We start from the raw sequence: 26,900 nt of genomic DNA on the forward strand, positions 1-26,900 counted from the left end.
TTTTTCTTTTTTTTTGCTCTTACGTTCAAGGTTGTTTTGCTGTTGCTGCTGCTGTCAGTGAGTTTGGTTTGTTGACTGTGTGTGAAGCCTGAAGGTGCTCCAGTTTAAATATAAAGAAGGGACGAGCCAGGCGTCGCGCAAACCACCGGAGAAATAATTGTTGTCGGGTGTTTACGGATGTTATTATTCTGAAAAAAAAACAAAATTTTGTCCATGTGGTTATATTTTATGAAGAGGAGAAGGAGTTGTTTATGTATGAATAGCATTTGCAAATAGCCTGGTGCTAACGTGGCATTATTTTCTTTAATATTGAGTCAGTATAGTGTGGTGTACAGGATAAACGCCTGCTGTGCAATAGAAAACAAGAGCAGTTCAGCTCCTGGCTACCTCTATTAACATGTCAGTCAGATATTTTGTTCATACAATGATACATCAAAACCAGAATGGTCTAGTACAGCGTAATATGCTACAGTATAGCATAGCATAAGATTATGCTCAATATCTTGCTGTAATCAGGGCCAAACGGAGTCAGGAGGGATTTCTCACAGTGAGGTCAGACGTTGTGAATAGAGCATTTTCACATCTGGTCCGGCGGACTGGATGCTTTCCCTGACTGCTGCAGTACGTATCATGGTAAATAACTCACTCCGTGCATCTCTTAGATCCAAACTTCCCTCATTCAGTCAAACCCCAGGGAACCCACCACTTTTCTGTGACCCACGAACCCCGACTCTCCGTCCCTGCGAGACAGAGACGGCGATGTGGAAATGGGAATGTCCAAACAGGTCCTGTGGAGACCTGCCCCGCTTTCTCCTTCTCTGCTCCCCACAGCAGGCAGCTTCGTCTCTCTCTCTCTCTCTCTCTCTCTCTCTCTCTCTCTTTTCTTGGCCAGAGCAATAGTGGAAGTGAGAGATGCTTCACAAATTGAATTGTGAGTGGATTGCCATGCTGTCAAGCTGCCAGGTGGTGTATGGAATTACCAGTAGAAAATTATAGATAAGTCTCCTCCTTATAACAAGGGAAACCCTGCGACAGCTCGAGCTGAGATCAAAGTATCGCAGATCTCGGAGCGAACGGAGCTCTTTCTATCCGCAGCGAGCAAGATGTATATTTTGCTAGCTAGTGGTTTTGTGGGTCTCTTTGTGCAACTTTTTTGTTTGATGGGAGGGGTGCCTTCCCTCGGCGGTGCTCATGGTCAGTAGACTTTGGATTGGATTCATGGCATTCATAGAACAATGACTTCCACTCGAAGACGTTTAGTGGTTTGGCTGGCAACCGACACCGCTGAGAACAATGGCTGTTTTCATAAACAAATCAATTACGGCTGCATCAACATGAAGTTTATGTTTTTATAAATTACAGTGTATACGATTCATAAAATCACGGGGCCTATTTGAGACAGACCAGAACTTGATCTTTGAGGGATCGAGGCTGATGTGTCGTGCAGTATGCAGATGATGTGCAGTGGCAGGCGCCACTGTTGTGAGCAGCACTGAGCTGTGTTGAAAGAAGAATTTGAGCGTTTCAGTATCTCCTCCCCAGCTGCCATTTATCAAAATTGTCTTGGGGAGCCGGCCTGCCTCAATTACTATCCCTTCCGCACGACAGCAGCTCACATGCAACATCCAAAATCCATGTGTTTTTCAGAGCGGTAGGGAGAAAGTTAAGTTTCAGTCATTAGACGGGGGACAAGGGAACTCTTTCAGCATGCCACATGGGCCAGGGTAGAGCATGTGTTTATATTTATTGTACGTTATGAGGGCTTTGGGCACACGCCACCCTGCTGTTTCACTCCGGGCACCAGAGCTGCTCCACCCCACCCCAATTAAGGAGCACAAGGAGCTGTTTGATTCCCTTTATAAATCCAGCATGACAAATAGCTGTATTGTATATTGTCTAAACCCCCCACCCCATCTAACAGGCTTGCCATGACTGTGTACAGTACACCACTGCTGTGTCATTGACTACTCTGTGTTATGTCTGCCCCGCGAAGGTAATGATTTGCGTAGACCGCAGCTAACGAAATGTGAATTGTCAGACTTCTGCAAGCCTGGGATGCGGCCAAGTTGAATGAAGGCACAGTGCTGTGAGAGTCTAAGAGGGGTACTGGGTTAATATGGTTGGGATGGTTTGAGGGAAGAGGTTTAGGTCTGAGTTATCCGAGAGAGACATAGATATTATTGGACATTACTGATAGAGTTTTTGTTTTGCTTTTTTCGTTTTTTGGAACGGATTTGGAGGAAGCTTTTTGTCCATGTTGCCATAACTCTGGAACATTCTGTGGTTATCAGTTATCCGGCACGCTCTTTTCAAACAAAGGTATCCCACACATTTATCGTCTGAAACCAGTTTTCCTGGCCACAAGCAGTGGGGCAAAAAGAAAAAGAAGAAAAAAACCCACCCAAACAAATTTCTCAATTCCACTTCTTTCTTTTTTTTTTTACCTCTTTTTTTGATGTTTATGCAGAAAATGGCGCTTGTGTCAGAGAAGGGGGGGAGTAGAATGAGGGAGGGAGAGGGAAGAAAGAGAGAAAAAGTGAGAGGGAGGTAAAGATCTGAAAAACATGTTTATCTCCTGTGGATTGACATAGTCCTCGAAGGCTCCCTTCTGGAGCAGTTCCAAGAGAGAGGGGGGGGCGAGACAGACGGACAGAGAGACGGACAGAGAGGAGGAAGCGAGGTGTACAGGCAGACATTGAATGGGAGCGAAAGAGATAAATGGGGGGAGAGAGAGAGAGAGGGAGAGTATAAGACAGAGAGAGAGGGTGATAGAAATAAAGAGGGAGAGAGAGAAACAGTGTAATGTAGTAGGAGGGAGAGAGCGGTAGACAGGCAGAGACTGAATGGGAGTGAAAGAGAGAAATTGGCAGAAAGAGGGAATGTGAGAGAAAGAGGTGGAAAGAGTGCAAACTGCAATATAGCAGGATGGAGAGAGAGAGAGGAGAGAGAAAAACAGTAAAATACACAGCATTAGTCAGGTGTGAGGGAGAGACGTTGGAAGAAAGAGAAAAAGGGGGAAGACTGGGAGGTAGAGAAAGAGCGAAATAGGGAGAGAGTGAAGAGGTTTTCCCTCCCTCTGCAGACATAATAAGAGCTGTCGGTGCCAACCTCCACCTCTTCCATCTGCGTCACCTCCCAACTGCTGCCCACCGGCAGTAAGGAGACCCCATCCTTCTGCACCACGCTGTCTGCTCACATCTGACTACCCATTAATCCCACCATAGACACACTGTGTTGAATGCTATAGAACATTTCTCACTTCATTTTCTCTGGGAACGCTGGCCGGGGAGGAGCGGGCACAGCCAGACTTTCGCTCTTTTCAACTACAGTCTCACTTTCGCCAGATTGGTAATTTATATTCGAGGTTTCTCTCACCCACCAAAGATGCCTCTCAGGCCTTAAACAGTGAGCGTGGCATGGCTTTTTGGTTCTCACCCCTGCCTCAGATTTCTGTTATGCTTTCTCCGTCTGCATGTCCATCTGGTACCCGGTTTCAGAAAGGCCAGGATAAAAACAAACAGATGCTAACACTTGTTTATCCACATCAGTTTTCAAACTGCTAAATGGATGAAATTCACATGCACTTCACACAGCACTTGTGATAATCAGTTGGGTATGTCAGCATCAGTTTGTATGCCTGTCTCTGGATTGTTGTTTTTTTTTCTCTCGTTAATTTATTGTTTTTAATCCCTTCCCTGTGGTGTGTTCACGATGTTTTTCTTCCTTTCTTCCTTTTATTCCCTATTGCTGAAAACCAATTACCTCCTAGGACTATAATAAAGACTTAACTGAACCTCCCTCTCTCTCTCTCTCATCTCTCTCGCGCTCTCTCGCTCTCTCTCTCGCTCTCTCTCTCTCTCTCTCTCTCTCTCTCTCTCTCTCTCATCTCTCTCGTTCTCTCTCTCTCTCTCTGAACATAAATGAAAAAAGAAATAAAATAACATGCAATAAGATTAATCGCATAGTGAATCAACAGATTCTCCACTTTAAATTCTGTATCGTAACTGATGTTTTAAAAAAACACAACACCTGGGCTTAATTGTCAACAGAGATTAGAGTTCTTCGACAAGCAAACACATTTTCTCATTGGTACTTAAAATCTTGGAACTTGTCTTATTTTTCTTTCCAGAGATTTTTGACAAATGTGTGTTTCTGATGAGTCTGTATTTAGTTCTCTCTCTCTCTCTCTGGGCTGTCTGTCTGTCTCTCTCTGGTTGGTCTGTCTGTCTGTCTGTCTGTCTCTGACCCCCCCCCCCCCCACACACACACACACACACCGTCTCATGTTAGTTACTGAGTTATTGCTGCTTTTGACTCAGACTGAGGATATGAGCTCATGAGTTGTGGGTCAGACAGCATGACGTTTGCGATAGCCCTGGCTCTCCGGACCTGTTTTGTAAATCACTGATGTAACAGATAATTATAACAGCACTCGTCCTCTTTTCTTATGATTTCATCGCTGCTGAATGGGGATCCAAGCAGGGGAGTAAGGGGCAAGGGGTTACTCTCTTCGCTGTTAATGCAGAATTTTCCTTTTTTTTCTGTCTTGTAGATGGTCACCACCTATGGGAGACTGAGGCCAAGATTGAGAGGGATGGCTCAAAGCCTGTAAGTAATGAGCAGGGAAAATGTTATATAAATAAATATATGATGGATTTCGTTTAGTTATAGGCCAGAGCCAGGATCCATTCACTTTCAGTTCAGATATTTCATGATATAAATTGGTGTAATAATGAAAATACTGATAATGTGTATCCTTTCTCAATAGCTTCTCCATTGTAGACACAATTTAAAACACCTTTATTTCTGGTAGAAGAATTTCAAACCAAATTTCTGTGTTAAGCAAGAAAAGAGTGAATGTACTGATCAGTGTATCAAATCAATGCATCTGGATGCATTTGCACACCTCTCATATCTCTGCTGCAGACCTCTTGTTATGCTAAACTCTTAAGTTATTATTGCAAAAAAAAAGTCAAATTGAGAAAATCTAAAACTGAAAAAACAAACTTACATAATGATATATATAAATCATTCACATTCCTTCTAACACTAACCGAGTACTAAACTTTTATTTGAATCTGTTTCAGCCCAATAAAACCACTTCTTCAAGAATCCAAAACAATATAAAAGAAACAACTGCGTACTACCTGTTATGATATCGAAACGACCGCTATAAAATCAAAAGCAGGTCCATCCAAACACCGTAAAGAGAGACAAAGTAAACGGAATGAAATGGCAGAACTGAGCTCTCTCTCTCTCGCTTTTGCTCTCTCTCTCTCTCTCTCTCTCTCTCTCTCTCTCTCTCTCTCTCTCTCTCTCTCTCTCTCTCTCTCCCTCTCTTGCTCTCTCTGGACGGGGTGAAAGGCTGTCCGGGGTAAACGGTGTTGTGTTGAAAACGTGTCGAAAAGGTTCTCGGGAGTTCATCCCTCACAGCCTGTGGGAGTTTGAGTTTGGCAATGCATCCTGTCTTGGACTGGGACAGCTTGGGTGGGGGTGGGGAAGGGGCTTACTTGGAAATTCTACAGAGACTGACGAGAGGGAGACAGACAGACAGACAGACAGACAGACAGACAGAGAGGGGGGTGTTCTGGGAGTCTGGGAGATAGAGAAGGGGATTAGAGGGTGTCCACATGTGAGGCGCTGCACCTGCTCCTTGTGTCTCCCCTCTGTGCACTCAGATACATACACACACACACACACACACACACACACACACACACACACACACAAAGTGCAGGAACACTGAAACACGCAAGCTGACATAAATGTACATACACACACAGAGGCTCACACGCCGTGCACAGACCTGCAAGCACAGGCACACACATGCCCACATGCTCACCCAAACAGAAATGCACGTATGCAAAAACATGCACACACATACACATACACAGCAAAAACATGGTCACACTCACACACACACTCACAGTAGGAACACATTGGTCTTCTCAAAACAGACGGGGGGCTCCTTACTCGGTAATCCCTGTCTCCTGGATCTGTCCCATTTTAAACACTGACAGTGGCCAGGTTTAACCTCTGCTATTACACCACAGAGCGAGAAATTCAGAGGACCTCACCAACAGCGTCATTTCTAAGGGCTAACCCTCCCCACAGGGAGGCAAGTCAGGATAAAGAGAGGGATTAACTGTGATTGACTTTTAATTGTAAGAATGATTTACAGCAGGTTTTACGATTAAATGTATCAGATTCCTCATACAGATTTATGGCAGATGGGCTTTGAACTCCCAAAAGAGCAGGCTAAAAAAATGCCCCACTGTGTTCAGTTTGCTATCGTTTTTCCTCCTCCCTCAATATGGAACAAGCCGTTGTCAGCTGAAAATCAGTTTGGGATTATTATTTTTTTTTAATCTCATTTTGAAAGTTTATCTGGTCCTCTTGTTATTGAAACTATTTCATGACCCTTACTGGAAAACCCAAGCATATGATTTTAAGAGCCATAAACTGCAATTCAGACAGTAATGCTGATATTTATTCAGGATTCAGGAACAATTCAGGAACGATTTATTGTCATTTCATCGATGTACTTGCGTGCACAAAAGAAATTTCATTTCTTTCCTCCCAGCCCACAAGCACTGCAGCACAAAAGATAAAAAACACACATCCAAAATTTCCCAAAAACGACACCACCAAAAACAGAGAGAACAAAGCAAAAAAACAGAAACAGTTAACAACGCAGTCCAAAAATTCCACTGTCCAGAGACCGAACGCCAGCCAGGAGGACTGTCAGAACTGCTGGTCTGCATGGGCTAGCAGTTAGCTTAGCTTGCCCTGTTTCCACGTCCTGTCAGACCGCCCTCGGTGTTTCCTCTTCGGGCACAGCTCCGGGCAGGGCCGTGGTCCTTGGGCCTACCAGATGCAACACACCAGGCTCCCTCAGCCGATCCAACACCAGCTCTCCCAGCCAGACACCTTCAACACAACTCCCCCGCACTCCACATGATGACACAAACGCAGATGTAGACAAAAACACTGCACAGTCAACGCTAACCGATGCCGCCGCCAGACCGCCCTGGGTTTTATCTCGGTGTTATCTCAGTATTATCAGAACTGTCAGTCTGCATGGGCTAGCAGTTAGCTTAGCCTGCCCCACTTCTGCGTCCGGTCAGACCGCCCTCAATGTTTCCTCTTGGGGCGCAGCTCCTGGCAGGGCCGTGGTCCCTGGACCCACAGGACGCAGCAGACCAAGCTCTCCAAGCCATCAAACAAAATTGACGATCACAGACATAAATCCTCACAAACTTCACACGATGGCACAAACTTAGACACAGATGTAGACGTGGAAAAAGACACAGTATTAATGTTGTTGTTCAACTGAAACAAAACTTCAGTGCAGGAAGTGCCTGATCGCTGAATGAAAAGGTAGTCCGTTTGCCGAGCTCATTTTCATTAGCTTACAAACTGGAGGATGGATGAGTGGAATGGCTGAAGTGAAAGTCTCGACTGCCTCATCTGAGTTCACTTGGCTTTATGGCTGTAATGGTTTCATATATTTTATGTCATTTCTCACCTGTACATGTCAGGGCTAGACTTCCTCAAGTGTATAACTCCTAGATAGATGGCTTTCCCCCCATGCTACTGAACAGAGCCTCCAGTACACACACACACACACACACACACACACACACACACACACTCACTCATTAACTGTATGCACATGTGCACACAAGGCTATACACAAAGCTACACATCCTTACACGCATGAAAGCACACACACACATCAAAATACACACGTGTGCATTTATCTTTACATACGCACATGTGCACACAAAGGAGACACACATGAGCGTGCACACACATCATGCACATGAGCACACACATCTGCAGATAAAGGTAAATGCATCTATAGAAACACGCTAATTAACAAATGCAAAAGCACATCTCTCTCTGTCCCTCTTACACACACACACACACACACACACACACACACACACACACACACACACACAAATGTCTTATGGCTCTGATATAGCCAGATGCTGACCCCGGGCTCATGGCTGCTCCCTGCCTGCACTCAGTCTTGACACAGTAGGAAGCCCCGCAGGGGAAATAAACTGTCTGGACACTCCCTACTTGAATTTAGAGTAACTCACCGTGAAAGCAACCATCGTTTACTACAACCTTACTTCACAGTCTCTCTGTTTCTCTTCCATCTGGACAAGGAACAGATTTGGACTATGAGCCCCCCAACCTCACCCTTCCACCCAGTTGTATGCATAGGGGCTATAGAGGAAGAATGAGCTGCAAAACAATATGACTGCAGTAATTTTGTTGTCGCTTAATCAACCAGTGAGTTTAGTGTCGGTACATCACTACTGGTAGTATAAATAAAATGTGAATATTTACACAAAGAGTGGCTTGTACGTCAAAAGAAACATGATCAGCTAAATAGTTTGCTCTCCGTGACGTTAACAGTTCCCACTGTTTACGTGAGGCACCCTTTCAGTTCATGACTCAGATTGATAAGGAAGGTATTGGGATGGGTGATACCAGTTGAACGCAGGTCTTCCTTATCACTGTCAGCTCTTTCACTTCTCAAAGAGATCGCTCTCTCATCACCCTCAGTCCAGCTGGCTTGGATGGAGCGGTGTTCTCTTCTTGCCTTTACTCTTAACAAGGTCACCGACTAAAAACTGAGAGGACATCCCCGCCACAACGGCCATGCAATCCACGCAACAGCCGTTTTAGCAGAATAACCGTGTAGCATTGCTTTACATATGTCTGCATGAAACCTAGCTGTAATTTCAGTTTCAAGTTGGTAAATTTCCTCTCTTCATCGCAGAATTCGCTTCTCATTGAGATCCCTCCCTACCGCAACCAAAGACTATCCATCCCAGTCCAAGTGAACTTCTACGTGTGCAATGGCAAGAGGAAAAGGAGTCAGTACCAGCGTTTCACCTATGTGCCTGCCAATGGTAAATTCTTGTTCTCCAGCTCATTTGTATTTTACGCTTTAGGCATTTAGATGATTTTTTTCTTCTTTTTTTTTAGATGATGCTTTTAGCAGGAGTGGCTCAGAGTGACTGAGTGTGTTAAGGCCTGACTGCCTTGTTCACCAACTCTTTTCAAGGCTACATAGCCTCAACAGGGTGCAAACTCTGACCTTACAGTCTTGCAGTGGTGTCTCTGACCTCCGGGCCACCCTTCCCACAAACCTGTTTTTCCTTTACATTTTTTTCTCCTTTTGCTTTCCTTTCATCGCCCCAACCCCTCACCGTTCTCCATCTGCTCCTCTCTCTCCTGTATCCCAGACTAATTAGAGGCATTTTAGCCTCCATTTTACTTCTGAGAAAGGGAACAAACAGTGTGTTTCCCCCCTTGTCTATGTCTAGTGGTTTCCTTGGGAGGAACAAAGAAGTGCTATTATTCACTCCATTGTAAAAAGCAACTTCCATAAAAATCTGTTCTTTTCCATACCTGTAGCACTGCAGTGAATGGGCATACAAGGGCGGGGAAAGGGTGATGGGAAAGGCATGTTATTTGAATAGCAAATCTATTGCCAGACTAAATAAAAAACGCTGACCCACCAACTAAAATGTAAAAAAAGCCACTGCTAATTGCGCTCCAGGCTTGAGGAGAGCATCCAGTGGGTGGTTCAAAGCTCTGATTCAACCGAGCTGGCCCAGCCCTGTGTGTGGGCGCTAGCGTGCCCTGCCGTGAAAGTGAAGCATTGTCCTTGGGATGGAGAGAGTGTAAGGAGGAGGGTGACAGACGGCGGGGACAGTCAGTCTGGTCAGTGTCTCCCCTTTAAGGGTGAGTGTCTAACAAGGAGGTATGCCAGCCACACTGGGAGTATGTGGTCTTCCAAGTCTGCACGTCAAGGTAGAAAGTCATCGGGTAGTCAAGAGCAAACGACAGAGACTTTTCCGACGGCGGTTTTAGCTTTGGGGATGTTTGTGGCTTTCACACCCACAGAAACCCCAACAGCACGCTCTCGGTGTTGTGTGGCACCGCTCGCTAGCATTTGCACGTCTCCCACTCACATTGTGTGCCTTTGCATATGTCTGTGCACCACTGACAGGCACACTTCCTCTAGCTAAGCTGAAAATAGGGGTGCATTCGCTATTTTAGTCCTGCGGTTGGTGCAGCTCGTCTCCTCGGAATTCCTCTTGCACGATTGTTGATAGAGGAGGCTTTGATAAGGCTTGGTGTTACCCTGGGCATCCTGGTTTCACTTTAATTTAACCTTTATCCAATCCCATGAAGATTTTAAAAATTTACCTTTTCTCCTAAGAGATCAGCCCCAGAACAAGGTGTCGCGTCAAACTCTTACGATGCAGACGAAAAGCATACACGTGTGCATGCGCAGACACGCACGGAGAAAGCGCAAAAGGGCGGACGGTAAGGAGAATTAAGCATGAGTTATTTACTACTCAGGCTTTGAATCCAAACACATGCTCGCCATTATATTTTAGAACATCCTACCCGCAGCTCTGAAAAGAAGAACCAGATCCAGTTTGGTGTGATTAAAGAAGGTCGACGCGGTGATGAATCTCAGGTTCAGAACATTCCCGTCACCATGTTGTGACTGAACTGCCCCGTCGCTTGTTATATAAGATTGATGTTGCGTCATAAAGGAAAGCAGATTGAAGGGCCACATTTTTAAAAACTCGATGTTCAATATCTTCTGCCGTGGAATCTGGACTGGTGGCGAAGTACCGGGGACTGGAGAACAAGGCTTTGGGAGAAAGACCTGCCTCATCTCAATTTAGCCTCGTTCCCCATGCGTATAATCACTGTAATCTTCAAAACCTCTATAAACCACCATTTTGTCTTACCAGGCCATGACTTGAAGTGAAGGGGTTCTGTTAGAAAATAGGTTTTCACACCAGGTTGAGCTTTTTCACTCCGTCTCTCTAAGAGCATAGTGATTTATTTTGAATTGAGGAACCCTGTTGAGTATGAAGCTCCTGCAGCAGCAACATATTTCATATCGCACATTCAGAGGATATTAGCGCCAGAGCCGGATCCAAAGAAAACAGGCCCTTTTATTATAGAACCAGCTGGATGTCTCTTGTGGTGATGATTCATCCTTTTTTCTCCTTTTTTTCTCATTTTGTGAATATTTTCAGCAGGGTGGGAGAGCTTGGGCCTAGACACAGAGTCTCATTGATGCGAGTGTTTGTTTGGCAGTGGGTATCCTAGCCACAAACCCACTCACTCACTCACTCACTCACTCACTCAGTCACTCAGTCACTCAGTCACTCACTCAGTCACTCACCCGCTCACAGGAAGGCTGAAACACATGTTCAATCTTTTTTCTTCTTTTCCCACCTCCTTTTTTCTCTTTCTCTATCAGTTCCAACAATTAAAACGGAGCCACACGATGACTACGATGCCCCCCTTGTTTGTACCCAGCGTGGTCCAGGCATGGCACTGCAGCCAAAGCCCTTCTTCACCCAACCAGTCATGACCCCTGACCTGCGGCCATGTGTGGTGGGCGGGGGCTACTCTGTCAGCCAGCAGAGGCTGGGAGCCAAGCCTTCCTCATTGTCCTCCTCATCCTCCCCCAGCACCAGCCCCAAACTGCATGACCTCTCGCCCACTCCCTTCTCCAAGTGTCTCTCCGCTGGCCCGCCCCAACACCCAGGACCGCAATCCCCAATCCCACACGTCTCCATCATCCAGGAGACGCCTGGACGCTACCAGCCGTCGGGTCTCTACCCACCCAGCAGTGCCTCCTCCTCCCCCGCCTCCCAGCCCTCCACCCCGGGCGCGGCCCCCGAGGCATCCTTCTCTCCGGCCCACTGCATGACGCCTGGCCAGCCGGTCAGTGGCAGCACCAGCCCTGTGGCCCAGCAGCTCCCAAAGGTGCCAGAGAGGAGCCGCTCTTCCCTGGCGGAGGAGGCCAGCCCCCCCACACTGGCCATCAACATCAAACAGGAGCCACAGGAGCTGGACCAGATATACCTTGATGACGGTGAGTGATAAAACGATGGCACTGGCTGGCCAAAAACAAAGATAAGATAACAAGTTCAGCATACTCTGCCTGTGTAGTTTGACTTTTTATGTAAAGAACGATCAAATGCTTCCTAAAAATTAATAGTAATGAACCATGTAATCACGCAATTGTCATTAACTTGGTGAGGAACTTGATTTTCCCTCCATTGTCTCCCAGTCCAAAACAGTAACTTAGATGGTAGCTAGACCAAACAAACAATCCTTGTAGGCCTGCAATTGACACATCATGCCTTGAAGCCTGAGTGAGGCAGGCAACCCTGTTCAAAGCCCACTGATAAAATAAACAGGGTTTTTTTGTGACCTCTTTTATTTATCTCACACAGACTGAGAGAGAGTGATTTCTTTTTCTTTCTTTTTTTTTACTTTTTATTTCGAAACAGGAACTTTATGACCTCATCGGTTTGGGCCTCTTCGCTCGCCGCTGAGACTGTGGGGCCGTGCGCTCTGCACTGCGGTGATTTGAAATAAATGGGATAAATGATCTTCCCCTGGGGCAAGAAAGAGCGAAGAAAAAAAAATCACAAAGCAGTGTCCCATATAAATCACAGAGAGGAAAGTAGTAGATGAAGGCGCACTAACCAGCAGCTATCAGTGGAAAGAGCAGAGATGCTTTGATGTGCTACCAGATCCCCCACTGAACGCTCTTGCCGGGCTTCCTGATGATGGCCAACGGGACAGTGTGCCGGGCTACAAATGAATTCTGCGGATCATTCCCATGCCACTTCCTGTAGACAGTCTGGGGTAGCTACATTAACACTTGTTAGCGCTGTCTGAGTGGGTGAGGGGATGCAGGTGGGGGTATATAGCCGCCTGTAGCGGTATCAACGGAGTCGTTTGAGATGTAATTGTGCTCCAACTGTGGTGCCACTATTGCCCACATTTCCTGAAGACTGCTGGCTTCGAACCAGAGCGTAGTTAAAGAAAAGTATTAGGGTTAAAGTATTAAAGCGCACCAGTATAGACCAAATGTATATTTCTGAGGGGTTGGCAACCCCTAATTACACTGTTTTCATTGGCAAATTGAAGGAGACTTTTACCAAGTATTCCACAGTTAATGTGGCTTCTCACTTCGTTAAAACATTTGGCAGAGTTTAAGTTTAAGATGTTGGGGTTTTTTTAGGAGAGGGTGGTGGGGGGGGTTTACAGCCTCGTTCAGGTGTGGCGTTACTGTAATTCCTTGTCAACCACTCTTGTTAAAACTCACCTAAAGAAATATAAGATTTTTAGAGAACTCAGACAGTCATTGAAAGTATATTTTGTGTGTGCGTACTGTAACTTAGTATAGAATAACTTGTACATTATTTTAAGTGTCTTTACAAGGTATTAGCCAGACGGTAGAAATGCCTGAATAGAGATTTTTTAAAAATGTACCACTGTAAAATTTCATTTGACACAATAATTTTAAAAGGAACAAGTCGGACATTTTGTACTCGCTTGTACCTACGCCGTCCTCTCAAACTGTAATTAATTACTGGCAACACATTTAGGTGTGTTTTCATGTCCTCGAGCCACAGTATAACCACCCTTTGGTGTTTTATCGTTGATAGACTGTTCAGCTTTCTATCTCGCTCCATGTTTGAGAAGCCCCCTGATATTCCTTAGGATACCCCCACTGTCCTCTGGGAGGTTACAAACGATGGAAATTCTGAGTTGCACGTCTGGCGCAGAGCCCGGGCCATACACTGCAGACTGCAGGATCTAGTCCGCTACTTTAGAGGCTAAAGAAGATGGAGACGGGCCACGCTGCTATAAAACTTGCTGACTGGAAGGGTTTGCATGCTGCCTCTTGGGTCAGGGAAAGTCTGGGTGAAGTGGGCCAAGCCATACAATATACCACACGGTCGTGTACTGAGTTTTTCTTTTTTTTCTTCTTTGAGTGGTGAGGTAACATAAAAGAAAAGGAGAAAAATGTGGACGTAAGAGTTAAACCTGTGCCAAATAGTATTTCCAAATACTATTTATGGTTTGTTGCAGCCTAGATAGGTGCCAGAGGAGTATGGTGACATCCAGCAATTGTAGACGGGAAGAAGAGAGAAATCGAAATTAAATTTATCGTCATCAGTCAAAAACTTTGCCTAAGCAGATCTGAAATGATGTGGTGAAACACAAGCAACCCTAACTAAAAGATATAAGCACATACTCTGCAAAACACTAGTTTGGCAATGATATGGGCTAGGATTAGATTACACAGTGCATACAAGAAGCCTAATTGCTGTGCTTAATAGTCCTTTGGCATAATGAATAAAGATGTGGAGAATGTAGAATTTGACTTGACACAGGTTTGGACAGCCATAGCTGAACTTAACTAGTTGAGTAGCCATTTATTAATGTTTTGCAGGAAATATCTTGGTAGGTTTATCGTGTATTGCAGTGGCCACAAGAGCTGCATTTACTGCTTTAAGGAAAGTTGCTAGTAACCAGTAAGATTTCAACCATTATGAGGGAATCGTTTTTCAGCATGGCATCTATCTATCTATCTATCTATCTATCTATCTATCTATCTATCTATCTATCTATCTATCTATCTGTCTATCTGTCTGTCTGTCTGTCTGTCTGTCTGTCTGTCTGTCTGTCTGTCTGTCTGTCTGTCTGTCTGTCTGTCTGTCTGTCTGTCTGTCTGTCTGTCTGTCTGTCTGTCTGTCTGTCTGTCTGTCTGTCTGTCTGTCTGTGCAGCATTTTTATCTTTGTCTTTACCATATCTTTCTGACAGGGTTATATTTATCACGAGGAGTCTTTCTTTCTTTCTTTCTTTCTGTCATTCTTTCTTTCTGTCTATTCATAAAGTCTACACAGTTTTCAATACTGTTGTTTTGGGCAAATGGCTTTCAACTCATACCTGGGTGAGAGAAACAATTGGATTGGCAGAAGACTGGTTGAACTGCAGGCCTTCACTGAGGGAGTGAGTAACAGTAACCCAGCAGGAGTCTCAGTATTCGGGCCAAGAACATCTTGTGGCTTGTGGCCTGTGCCTGACGTGGCAGTAAACTGGGGGATTTGTGGTGCTCCCACTCCCCAAACCTCTCCTCTCTTATTGTCTCAATTTCTTGGTCCTTTCGCTGATTTATTTATAGTTTTCGATTTGCGGCTGGCTGACCGGCTGACCAGTTCTCCCGGAGTATTGTGTTGATGCAGACTGCCATCTGATTGTATGGACGCGTTTTGAGCCCTTAATGAGGTAAACAGTGTTGTCCTGCTAATTGTTCCGCAGTTCCTCGTTGCTCTGGGGTTTCCTTGTGGAAAAGCCAGGCTCTATCAGTCAGCTCCAGCTGTCGCGGACCGCGATGGGACAGGAAACCGGTTCCTGGATTACTTCATATCCATGGCGATGCTTCCTGTGCTTGAATAACTATAAAGTTAGACACATAAGATAACCAACTGACCCCTGATAGCACGACTCCCGATGTTAGATTAGCAGTAACAATGTCAGCGTTATTAATGACTATTGGAAATAATGGGATATGATTTGAGGAATGTTCTTTCACAAGACGTCTCTTTTTATGTTATGATCAAGGCCAGACTGGTGTGCAGCCCAGCGTGTATTGCAACATGACAGTTCAATGAACTCAGATCAGCTCAACTATCAACAAGACATAAGATTGGATGTTTAAACTTCTTTACCCAGAGCCCAAATTCAATGAGCAGTGCATTGTCCCCCTTGCCTCATAAGAAATTAGTTGAACTTCTTTACCAATGCCCTGCACATACGCAAGTTTAATTTCAACCTTGGCCTAGTAAAAAAAAATTTTTTTAAGTTTTTGATTTTTTCAACATTTTTTTTTGATATACGTTATTAATCCCCTTGGGGAAATTATGCTCTGCGTTTAACCCATCCTGGCTGTGTAGCTAGGAGCAGTGGGCAGCCACCGTGCAGCACCTGGGGACCAACTCCAGTTCTTCTTTCCATTGCCTCGATCAGGGGCACAGACAGGAGTATTAACCCTAATATGCATGTCTTTTTGATGGTGGGGGAAACCCGGAGAAAACCCACCGCAGACACGAGGACAACTTCTGTGAATTTCGATGAATTTCCGCTTCCTGTGTGGGAAGATGGTGGCGTGAATTCACGATTGCAGCGGCCTCACCAAGTACCGAAGTGGGACGATGGCGGCGCGAATTTACATTTGCAGCAGCCTCACCCACTACCGTCCATGCAGTGTCTTTGTCCATGTCTGCATCTAAGTTTGTGTCTTTGTTTGATAGCTGGAAGAGTTTGGTCTACTGCATCCTGTGGGCCCAGGGACCACGGCCCTGCCTGGAGCTGTGCCTGAAGAGGTAAGACCGAGGGTGGTCTGACAGGATGTGGAAGCGGGGCAGGCTAAGCTAACTGCTAGCCCATGCAGACCGGCAGTTCCGATAACACCGAGGGCGGTCTGGCAGCGGTCTCGCCTAGCGTTGACCGTATTTTTGCTGTCGACATGTGGAGTGCGGGGAGGTGCGTCAAAGGTGTCTGGCTGGGAGAGCTGGTGTTGGATCGGCTCGGGGAGCCTGATCTGCTGCATCCAGTGGGCCCAGGGACCACGGCCCTGCCTGGAGCTGCGCCCAAGGAGGAAACACAGAGGGCGGTCTGATGGGACGTGGAGGCAGGGCAGGCTGGGCTAACTGCTAGCCCAGGCGGACCGGCAGTTCTGTCAGTTATCCTGGCATTCGGTCTCTTGGACAGTTACTTTTTTTTATAAATATATATATATGTTGGATATATGTGTTTTTGTAGTTGTTTTTTTTTTTGTAGTTTGGGTACACGTGGTCTTGTAGTTTGGATATGTGTTTTTGTTTTTGTGTTGCACTGCTGTGGGCTGGGGGAAATTATATTTCCTTTCATTTCATGTACACAAGTGCATGAAATGAAACGACAAATAAATGTTCCTGATTTGTGACCTGGGGTGATTCTCACAGTTGGACAACCCCAGGGTTCGAACCCAGGACCTTCTCGCTGTGAGGCAACAGTGCTAACCACTGCGCCACTGTGCTGCCCAATCTACCAGTCTATATTGACTTACTATATGGTAAAATAAGCCTCTGAGTAACTTTCCTTGGTGGCTTCTGTTTTCCTAATTCAAACCTTTCATCCCTTTTGTCTTGACCTGAATACCTCCCTCTGCCTTCTGTACAATAAGATTTATTTCTAATCATGCATTTCTAGTCATTGTGTTTGAGTTTTGTCAGCACCGGGTTGTCCATGGCGTCTTTATTACTCCGCTCCCTCTTGAGCGAATCAATGTGACTGGAGCCACATGACACTGATGTCGTGCTGGTGTTGGTCCTATTTTTAGTGCTTTGTTGTGGACATTGAGCCTGAATCATCTGTGAACACAGTAAGAGATCAATGGATTGATTTTTTCCAATTAGATACCTCACATAGAATGTGGCAGGGCAATGAAAAGTAGGCCATGACAACGGACGTGTAAACAGCCGGTGTTGTAGTTGCCACAGCGGGGGTAAGTAAGTAAGTGGCATCCTCCTGCTTTTTGACGTGAATGTCAGAATGAAACAGCGCTGCATCTGAACCACCTTGTTTCCGTAGTATCCCTTACCACCCTCCTATTACATCTTAATGGGGTGTTCTTCAGCGAGTCGGTTCTGATCCAACACAAATGGTTTGCAAAGGGAGGAAAAAAAATGAAAAGAAAAACAAAACCACACAATCCATCTATGATCTTTTTCTAGATCGTTAACGGACAGGTGACGACGCGACTCGGCGGTTTCGTAACGCCTCGCCGTTCCTGAATTTACAGCCGCGACATCCCGGCGCGATGTATGCGCATTGAGATGTCATTGTAGTAATGGCCCCCGGTGGTTTAAGGCCAAGAGGATATCCTTCAACTTCCAGATCCACAGAGGGTCAAAGCCAGATCAAATAGAGGACCGGGGGTCAGCCGGTTCACTCTGCTTCTACATGGCTGTTCAGGGAGGAACACACGTGGCAAAGTTTAGCAAGGTGCCGATGGATTTCAAGTATTTATCTATTGAGGCTGTAATTTGGCCATTTTCTCACATTCGTTGGGCTGCTGACAGTACGGGGTTATGATGACGGGGTATTCTATGGACTTATATTACTGTCTACACAGGAAAATGGACCACTCTAATTTTACTGTTACTCATAACAGGGCTGTTACTAATCTTGGTGAAATTCAAAGCTGAAGTCCGTAAATTCGACCCCCCCCCTCCCCCAGCCACAGAAGCTTAATTCTCTAAGCCTTGAAATTTCTGAGTCTCTGTTGGCATATAGCATGTCTGCACCCCTAGAAGCCTTTATTCACACAGCACATGCCAGACTAATATCAAAAAGACAGGATTCGGATGCTGTTTGCCCATGATGTATGGCACAGACAAAAGGGAAGTACTATAGATGAAGCTTCAGGAAATGAACTGGTGTATCTTTTCATTCTCTCTCGCTTGCTCGCTCACTCTCTCGTTCTCTCTCTCGGTTATGACTGATCAAGTGGAAGTGATTTAGAGCGCCCGAATATAAATGTCATTACTCCCCCGACAAGCATCTTCTCCCAGATGCCAAGTTCTTCACAAAGACATATTGCCGTAAAATACGCTCTGTCCTGCTAGTCACATAATAGCTTCAGTGTGTCCGTGTGTTTCTGTGACACGTTCATGTGAGATAACTGCTCCATAAGTTATCCAACGCTCAGGAGTTCTTCCTGTTGTTTTATTAATAGCGGTCAATCACCCAGCCAAATGCATTAACTCTCCGTCTAGACAGCTTGAAGGCTTTGAGGGAGTGTGAAGTATTGTGCCGTCCGCTGTGATTATAAACAGTTTCACTCTTCAATCAGGGCTCGTTCACTTGCTATTTCAAAACTCTCATGTTTACCCAACCTTAGTGTATACTCAAATTTTGCGTTCTGTATATGGCAGATCGAAACGGGGGGCCGGGCTGGGGGTGTTATCTGGAGCCCTGACTCGTTTCATTCCTTTCACATTTAACTCGTTGCACCTGTGGTTTGTCAGGATACAGTCCACTTATTGTTGTAAACAGCTCTGAGTTCCTGTGCAGGACGGTGTGAAATGTATAGAGGCGTGCCCTGTCACCCTCGCATTCGTAGGAAGTGAGTAGGACTTCTGGAAGGATGTGGCCATGGCTGCGAGCGCTAGCTCGCCAAGGGACGGGCTGTACTGCTGCCTGAGATAAAAAGCCAAAAAAAAAAAAGAGAGTAAGAAAAGAAAAATGCCGTTCCATTGTGTGTGTGGGGGGGGAGGGGGGTCTCAGGTTTCCAGGCTGTTTCTCCAGGCGTGGTTCGCCAGCGTCCAGTCAGAGGGAATTCCTCTCTTGGGTCGCTGGCTTGGTTCCTATAGGCTAGGGGTTGTTCCTCTTCCCCTATCACATTTCCTACGGCTTTCCCTTCCTCTTGGGAGCTGTGAAAGAGGCATAAACTTCCACCTGAACCATAACCTAGATTGATTAAAAAGGTTATAAACCGATTAGGTAGGAACTCTGCAGAGGACATGAAAAATGAACTCCGTCCAACTCCGAGTGTGAATAAAAAAGAAAACTGCCATGACCCTCTCTGTCTTATCAGTAAGTCCACTAGCACTTTTTTTTAACTCAAGTCTGTCTGCTCAGTTTCAGCTCTTCTGCTCCCAAAGGACACAGTCGATGAATAGCGTTACACAAGTGTACCTGGAGTCTTCAGGTCTATCTTTTTGTCAAAAAGATAGACCCTGTAGAGATAGATCTTGCATCATGTCTTTTGACATTAAAGGTTTTGCAGTTCTTTGGGGGCGTCCGGGTAGCGTAGCGGTCTATCCATGGCCTACCAACACGGGGATCGCTGATTCGAATCCCCCTGTTGCCTCTGGCTTGGCCAGGCGCCCCTGCAGACACAATTGGCTGTGTCTGCAGGTGGGAAGCCAGATGTGGATATGTGTCCTGGTTGCTGCACTAGCGCCTCCTCTGGTCGGTCTGGGCGCCTGTTCAGGAGGGAGGGGGAACTGGGGGGAATAGTGTGATCCTCCCACTTGTTACATCCAACTCCTCACTGTCAGGTGAAAAGAAGCGGCTAGCGACTCCCTCCACATGTATCGGAGGAGGCATGTGATAGTCTGCAGCCCTCTGCGGATCGGCAGAGGGGGTGGAGAGCGACCGGGATGACTCAGAAGAGTGGGGTAATTGGCCGGATACAGTTGGGGAGAAAAGGGGGGGGGATAAATAAATAAATAAATAAATAAAATAAAGGTCTGGCAGCTCAGATACACACTATACTACATTAGTTTGACTCTTTGAATAAATACAGGCCGTTATTGTAAATAAGAGTTTGCTCTTAATTAACTTGCCTATTAAAATAAAGGTTGATGATGACAGTATACATTGTGTTTTTGCATAGCTCTGGGGGGGGGTAGGAGGGGGAATACGGGTTTCCATTTCTTCATGGGCCACCAATGCTAAACATGCATGCACTGGTGGTATTGTAGCCCTGTATTGTAATTTAGATGAAAGCATCCACCATACGATGCATATTTTGCTGTTGTTTGCAGTTAACACAGCGCATTTTAGCCCAGATCAACACAGAGGTCACCGTGTGCTGATGATGCTCATCCTTACCTTTTCTCTTTCCTTCACAGTCAATGAGATCATCAGGAATGACCTGTCCAACATCTCCGTCCACAGTCACGCGTAGCTTCCCGCTGTTGCTGAAGACCAGAGGCATGAAAATTGAAGAAAGAAAAGAAAAAAAAAGAAGAAGAAAAAAGATCAAAATAAGTACTACGCTCTGCATGCTTGGACTACAGCGTGCTGGTAGCAACAAAAGGAAATCCAGGGAAAACAAGTTGACATGTATAGAAGACCAGGGTCCAGCATGTGCCTTGTCTTTTATGTATAATGCCTTCACAATATACAGAAAATGGACATGGAATCAATCATACGATTGATTTTATTTTTTTTAGACATGTAAATCAGGTATGTAGCGCCCCAACGTGCCATCCTCAATGACACCCAAATTACACTTTGTGGACCAAGCCCTTTATATATGTATAGAACGTGTGTGTGTGTGTGTGTGTGTGTGTGTGTGTGTGTGCGTGTGCGTGCGCGCGTGCGTGTGCGCGTGCGCGTGTGTTTTCCCATAGCCTGTAAATGAGTGAGTGCCTATTGCATAGTTTGTATATATCTGTTGTGCTTCGGTTTGCATTTCAGGGTTCATAAAAAGACAATCTAAAACACAAGTGCCTTGTACCGGAGGAAAGGGTGGCCAGAGTGCAGTTCGGCAGTTTGAACCTCATAAATCTGAAGCTAAATTGAACATTCCGACTCATTTGGACTCGGTTAGTCCGTCGGTTCAGACATCCATTCATCTAGGGGAGGTCAGGTTTAGGCAAATCAAATAAAAGCACTTTTTCTTCAATCTCAGTCAAAATAAATCCTCACACACACACACATGCACACACACACACGTGTGCACACGCGCATGCATGCATGCATGCAAACACGCGCACACGGTAGGACCATGCAGGTTTATTTGTGCGTGTTTCTTTTTTTTTTCTTTGTCATTACGTCGCCAAAACAACGAGCCGCTGCTTTTGAGAGAACAAATGAGGGGCTTCCGGGTGGCGTGGCGGTCTATTCCGTTGCCTACCAACACGGGGATCACCCAATCGAATCCCCGTGTTACCTCCGGCTTGGTCGCGCGTCCGTACATACACAATTGGCCGTGTCTGCGGGGGTGGGAAGCCGGATGGGGGTCTGTGTCGTGGTAGCCGCACTAGCGCCTCCTCTGGCTGGTCGGGACGCCTGTTTGGGGGGGATGGCGTGATAGGCAGGTGGTAGTCTGCAGCCCTCCCCGGATCAGCAGAGGGGGCGGGGCAGCGACCGGGACGGCTCGGAAGAGTGGGGTAGTTAATTGGCTGGATACAACTGGAGGGAGAAAAGGGGAGGGGAGGGGAGGGGAGGGGAGGGGGGAGAAAGAGCAGATAAACATGACGCAGCAGTGGCAGATGTACGGCTGAACAACGCACTCCTACCTTTCAAGCTACCGTGCTTTTACAGTCTGTTTAGGTCGATTTAAAACGGATGAAGTTGAAATCCTAAAGTAGTATAACACGCATACAACGTACCATACCTTGAGACGTGGTGAACATTTTAAGCGTGTTCGCTTTGTAAATAGTACGAACTTTTGGGGTAAAACTCTTTGCCACAGCAATAATATTTTGAATACTATCAGCGAAAGAAATCATCTCAATTTTGACGAAGTTTGGCGATTATTAATCCCTAGAAGCTATGCAAGAAGTAGGTAAACTTAGTTTCTCAAAGAATGTATGCATTCACGATTGTAATAGATTTTTTTTGAAAGCCAAAGAATAGTAAATGATGGTGAAAAGCAAAATATATATTGTATTCTTTTTTTTGTATTGACATATTTATTCTCTTAGCATGTGCTCTGACTATTCATGTTTATCAAATAGCTCCTTTTACGCCTTTCCTACATACTGTGTTGATGTACTAATTTGTTAAGGTGCATCGAACACTTATAGCGACTGGATAGGCTTATACACACTTCCCACATTGCCTATTTATGTGTATTTATGAGTCTTAATCCATATAATAAAAGGGCATGAACAAAGCCACAGTGAAATGTTTACTGAAAAGGTTACTATTTGTCTTCAATTCATAATTCTGCTTTGTGAACTATTTTGTGTATTGTCAATAAATAGTCATCATCTCTTGCATTTCTACCGTCTGTGTCTCGTGGAGTCAGGGTTGAAATGGTCTGGCGGCAGCTCTGTCCCCACACGGCCAAAATGAAATGGATGTCGGGAGGAGGCGATCAGCTGCATCCAGGTGGATGAATGTATGGCTCTCTTAACATGATAGTGAAAAACCTCAGTGCTGGTCTTGGGTCATGGTCCAGATAGGATACTCCGCCCCATCCATTCGTCGATTCTATCCTGTCTGTGTATCCATCTGTCTGGTTGTCTAACAGTCTGTCTGTCGAACCTTTAGCCTGTCTGACTCTGTATGACTATCTGCCTGTCTGCCTTACAGTATCTGTCTTTCTGTCCATCTTCCTGACTCCCCATTTGACTCTGTCTTTCTGTTTGTTTCTCCGTCTTATCTCTCAACCTTTCTATCTTTCTTACTGTCTGGATCTAGAGTTTATACAATCCATCTCCCACCTTCTTCTCCCAGTTTGTATTGGAGCTGATGGGATCATGCATGTGAGGAACAGGAAGAAGAAAGGGGTGTTGTGCACATCCAGCCCAGTGAGGGTTTAGGTGCAGGATCCATCCATCCATTATCCAAACCGTTTATCCTGCTCTCGGGGTCACGGGGATGCTGGAGCTTACCCCAGCAGCCATTGGGCGGCAGGCGGGGAGACACCCTGGACAGGCTGCCAGGCCATCACAGAGCACATACAAAAAGGATATCCACACATTGAAAAATAGATTTCCTAGATAAGTAAGATAAATATTATTTAGTCAAACTGTATGTATGTGCAAATCTACATGGCCAATAAACATGATGCTGATTCTGATTAATGCAAAATTTCAGTCACATAGACCTTCATCCACCCTTCTGTGGTCGTTCAGGGTGCTTTGAGGCCTATGGGACCACACAGACCACATAAGCAAGTATTTACATCAAGTATTTGGGAGCAGCATTTTTCAGCTTGTGAATATCCCCATTGTTCATCACACATATGGGGTTAATACATGTAGCTTAAAGCCCTCCCTTAATAAGCACTGATAGATGTCTTTCCTTTGAGTCAGGATAAACTCAGCGGATGTTTCGGGGGGGGGGGGGTCTCCATGATAAGACCCAGAGAACAAATGTCATCAAGAGAATAAACTGCTCTGACTCGAAGAATTGGATACATTGACTTGTTCACAACGCTTGTTTAAGCTCTTACATGAAAACAGGCTTAATTCTGTTATGGCGCTAACATTTATGGAACAAAAAAGGTCTTGGATTTGTTTCCTCGATAATATCATTAAGACTCTTGTGTAACTCTGGGAGTAACTTCTTTTGCATGCACAAAATGTCAAGTCAATTATCCAAAATCATCAGAGTAACACGTGAATTTTTATCTTTCAAGGGCTGCTCATGATCAAGTCACATCGGCGGTCATTGATTTCTCTCATGAATAGAATTTTCATAAAAGAGACACAGTATTTACCAAATCTTCCAAATTAATCCTCAAATGAACTTGTGAATTATGGCCGCTGTTAGAATTATGCACATCTATTTTGGGGACAGTCGTCTCTTTCACAGTGAGTGCTGTTGGGTATTCAGTTATATATAGCGACACCCTGTGGTCCGCGTCTGTATTGCCTGGCTTTATACACTTGAAGACGTTTTAGTGCTGTTCAGTAATCATAAAATTATTCATCTTCATTTAAGCTGGATGAGAATGGTGGGGAATGACTCACTAATAAGCATCATGGGATAAATATATTGATTAGATGGATAGATAGACAGATAGATAGATAGATAGATAGATAGATAGATAGATAGATAGATAGATAGATAGATAGATAGATAGATAGATAGATAGATAGATAGATAGATAGATAGATAGATAGATAGATATTATGGAGGACTTGTAGAAGCCTTAAATCCTGCTCTCTAAACAACACTTTCAGCTTTGCACAAATGTAGATTGGACTGCTGTACTGTTGGCTGGAGTAGGCCCATCCATCCATCCATCCATCCAATTATCCAAACCGCTTATCCTGCTCTCAGGGTTGCGGGGATGCCGGAGCCTATCCCAGCAGTCATTGGGCGGCAGGCGGGGAGACACCCTGGACAGGCCGCCAGGTCATCACAGGGCCCACACACACACACACACACACACACACACACACACACACACACACACACACACACACACACACACACACACACACACACACACACACACACACACACACACACACACACATTCACACCTAAGGACAATTTAGTACGGCCTATTCACCTGACCTACATGTTTTTGGACTTTGGAAGGAAACCGGAGCCCCCGGAGGAAACCCACACAGACACGGGGAGAACATGCAAACTCCACACAGAGGATGACCCGGGACGACCCCCAAGGTTGGACTACCCCAGGGCTCAAACCCAGGACCTTCTTGCTGTGAGGCGACCGCACTAACCACTGCACCACCATGCCATGGAGTAGGACCACATAGATCAAAACTAATGTGCAATATTGTGTTGTTTTACGTCCCACCTCTTCTATAGACAGAGATGGCACCTTTCCATTTATTTCATTTGTCAGAGTCAGATTTCTGTTTGCACAGAGGGAGGTATTTATGAAAACAGGGCGTTATTATGTCACTTGCTTTATTGCATGGCTGTCAGGTTGTGCACCTGTCCCACAATCCATCAATCAATCAATCAATCAATCAAGTTGAATTTTATATGAAAATCAGGTGTGACATATACCTGGTTCCTCTGCATTACCTCTGAGTAGCATCAACCACAGATCTGGTAAGCAATGACAGCAATGGCAATATATTTAAAATGTGACATCAACTTAGCATTTACCAAACATTTAGACCATATCCCACATGACTGGGCTCTGCTCAGCATGGAACAAGAAATTATCAAAAGTAAGCACCAATTTGTCAGTGAATAAGTCAAGTCAAGTCAATTTTATTTGTATGACCCAATATCACAAATTACAAATTTGCCTCAATGGGCTTTACAACAACACAACATCCTGTCATTAGACCCTCTCATCAGATAAGGAACAACTCCCTAAAAAAAAAAAACTTTAACAGGGAGAAAAAAAACCTCTGGGAGAGCAACAGAGGAGGGATCGCTCTCCCATATAATCCCAATATGCCTATATATGTTTTATATGTTGTGTACTGCTAGTGTTTTACATCAAATGTTGAATGAATCTAGTCAAGGTAAGTCACATTTATGTGTTAAAATGATTTGTGATATATGCCGCCTTCCAAAACACAATTCCTATGTGCTTGAGTAACACTAAGGACATCTCCGTCAACACATGATGGGATGGAGCATGTAAAGGGAAAGGGTAGCGGGCCTAAATGTTTTATTCACTGTAGAATTCAAATTTAAAATCTTCATCAACGAAAATAAAAGATGGAAGACATTATAGATTGCAAGATACTTGATAACCGTAATGACAACTCATTTGAATTTTTTTTTTAATTCCCACTTTTACCACCTCTCCTGATTGTGTTATATCTCATCTCCTTCAGGCATCGCTAGCAATCATAGGAGATGGAGGTAAATGGGATTTCGTTTGCCAATTTTACAAGCAATGATACACGCAACAGTAGTCAACACCTGGACTGCCAACCAAGTGTGGCCTATTTATCTTTTGTGTCATTTACTGACATCTTAACCCTTCTGACGGCTCTTCCAGTTTGTACCAAACTGTCACGTGCACGTCTAAGAAGGCTTCGGGTATCCTGAAACTAAATCTGACAATCTTTCACGGGATTCAACACTTGATATCCAGCTTTAATTTGCTCTGCCTCCTCTCATTCTTGCAGCGCCAAGAAAAAAAAATCCTCACATTGCTGTTTGTGTATGCAGCTAGGAGGAGGGCCCATGAACTTGTCTTTAATCTGTTTGGAGTGCTACGTGGCTGTTATCCACCCCACCTCGTTCCCACTATTAAAGAAATATAAAGTTAGACATGCTTGCGCTGTGGCAGTATGGCTTATTGTAGCACCAATGGCCTTAATAGCTGTTTTCACTGTCACACCTCCCTCATACATGTCCTGCACCACTCCTACATACTTCTCTGCAACTCCCGACTTCCTCATACAATACCACAGCACCTCTCTCGGCACCCTGTCATATGCTTTCTCTAAATCTACAAAGACACAATGTAACTCCTTCTGGCCTTCTCTATACTTCCCCATCAACACTCTCAAAGCAAACATTGCATCTGTGTTGCTCTTTTGTGGCATGAAACCATACTGCTGCTCGCTAATCG

The 26,900-nt window shown here is 45.1% G+C and overlaps 1 protein-coding gene across 4 annotated transcripts in view; it reads left to right on the forward strand.

Moving 5' to 3' along the window:
• nfatc1 (nuclear factor of activated T cells 1) overlaps positions 1 to 21,025 on the forward strand; it is a 39,508-nt gene extending 18,483 nt beyond the window's left edge. For 2 of the 4 annotated variants that reach the window (XM_056298530.1, XM_056298533.1), the window contains 5 exons: positions 4,553 to 4,608; positions 8,801 to 8,933; positions 11,318 to 11,938; positions 16,180 to 16,251; positions 20,551 to 21,025. In XM_056298530.1, the coding sequence (XP_056154505.1) occupies positions 4,553 to 4,608; positions 8,801 to 8,933; positions 11,318 to 11,938; positions 16,180 to 16,247 (878 nt within the window). In that variant the 3' untranslated portion in view covers positions 16,248 to 16,251; positions 20,551 to 21,025. Of the gene's footprint in view, positions 1 to 4,552; positions 4,609 to 8,800; positions 8,934 to 11,317; positions 11,939 to 12,359; positions 12,682 to 16,179; positions 16,252 to 20,550 lie in introns of those variants that run through there. The other 2 variants (XM_056298531.1, XM_056298532.1) reach the window with 2 other exon arrangements.
• The last annotated feature ends 5,875 nt before the right edge of the window (positions 21,026 to 26,900 follow it).

Source organism: Lampris incognitus, chromosome 18 (assembly GCF_029633865.1).
Source record: "Lampris incognitus isolate fLamInc1 chromosome 18, fLamInc1.hap2, whole genome shotgun sequence".
In the NCBI taxonomy this organism is placed as follows: Eukaryota; Metazoa; Chordata; class Actinopteri; order Lampriformes; family Lampridae; genus Lampris; species Lampris incognitus.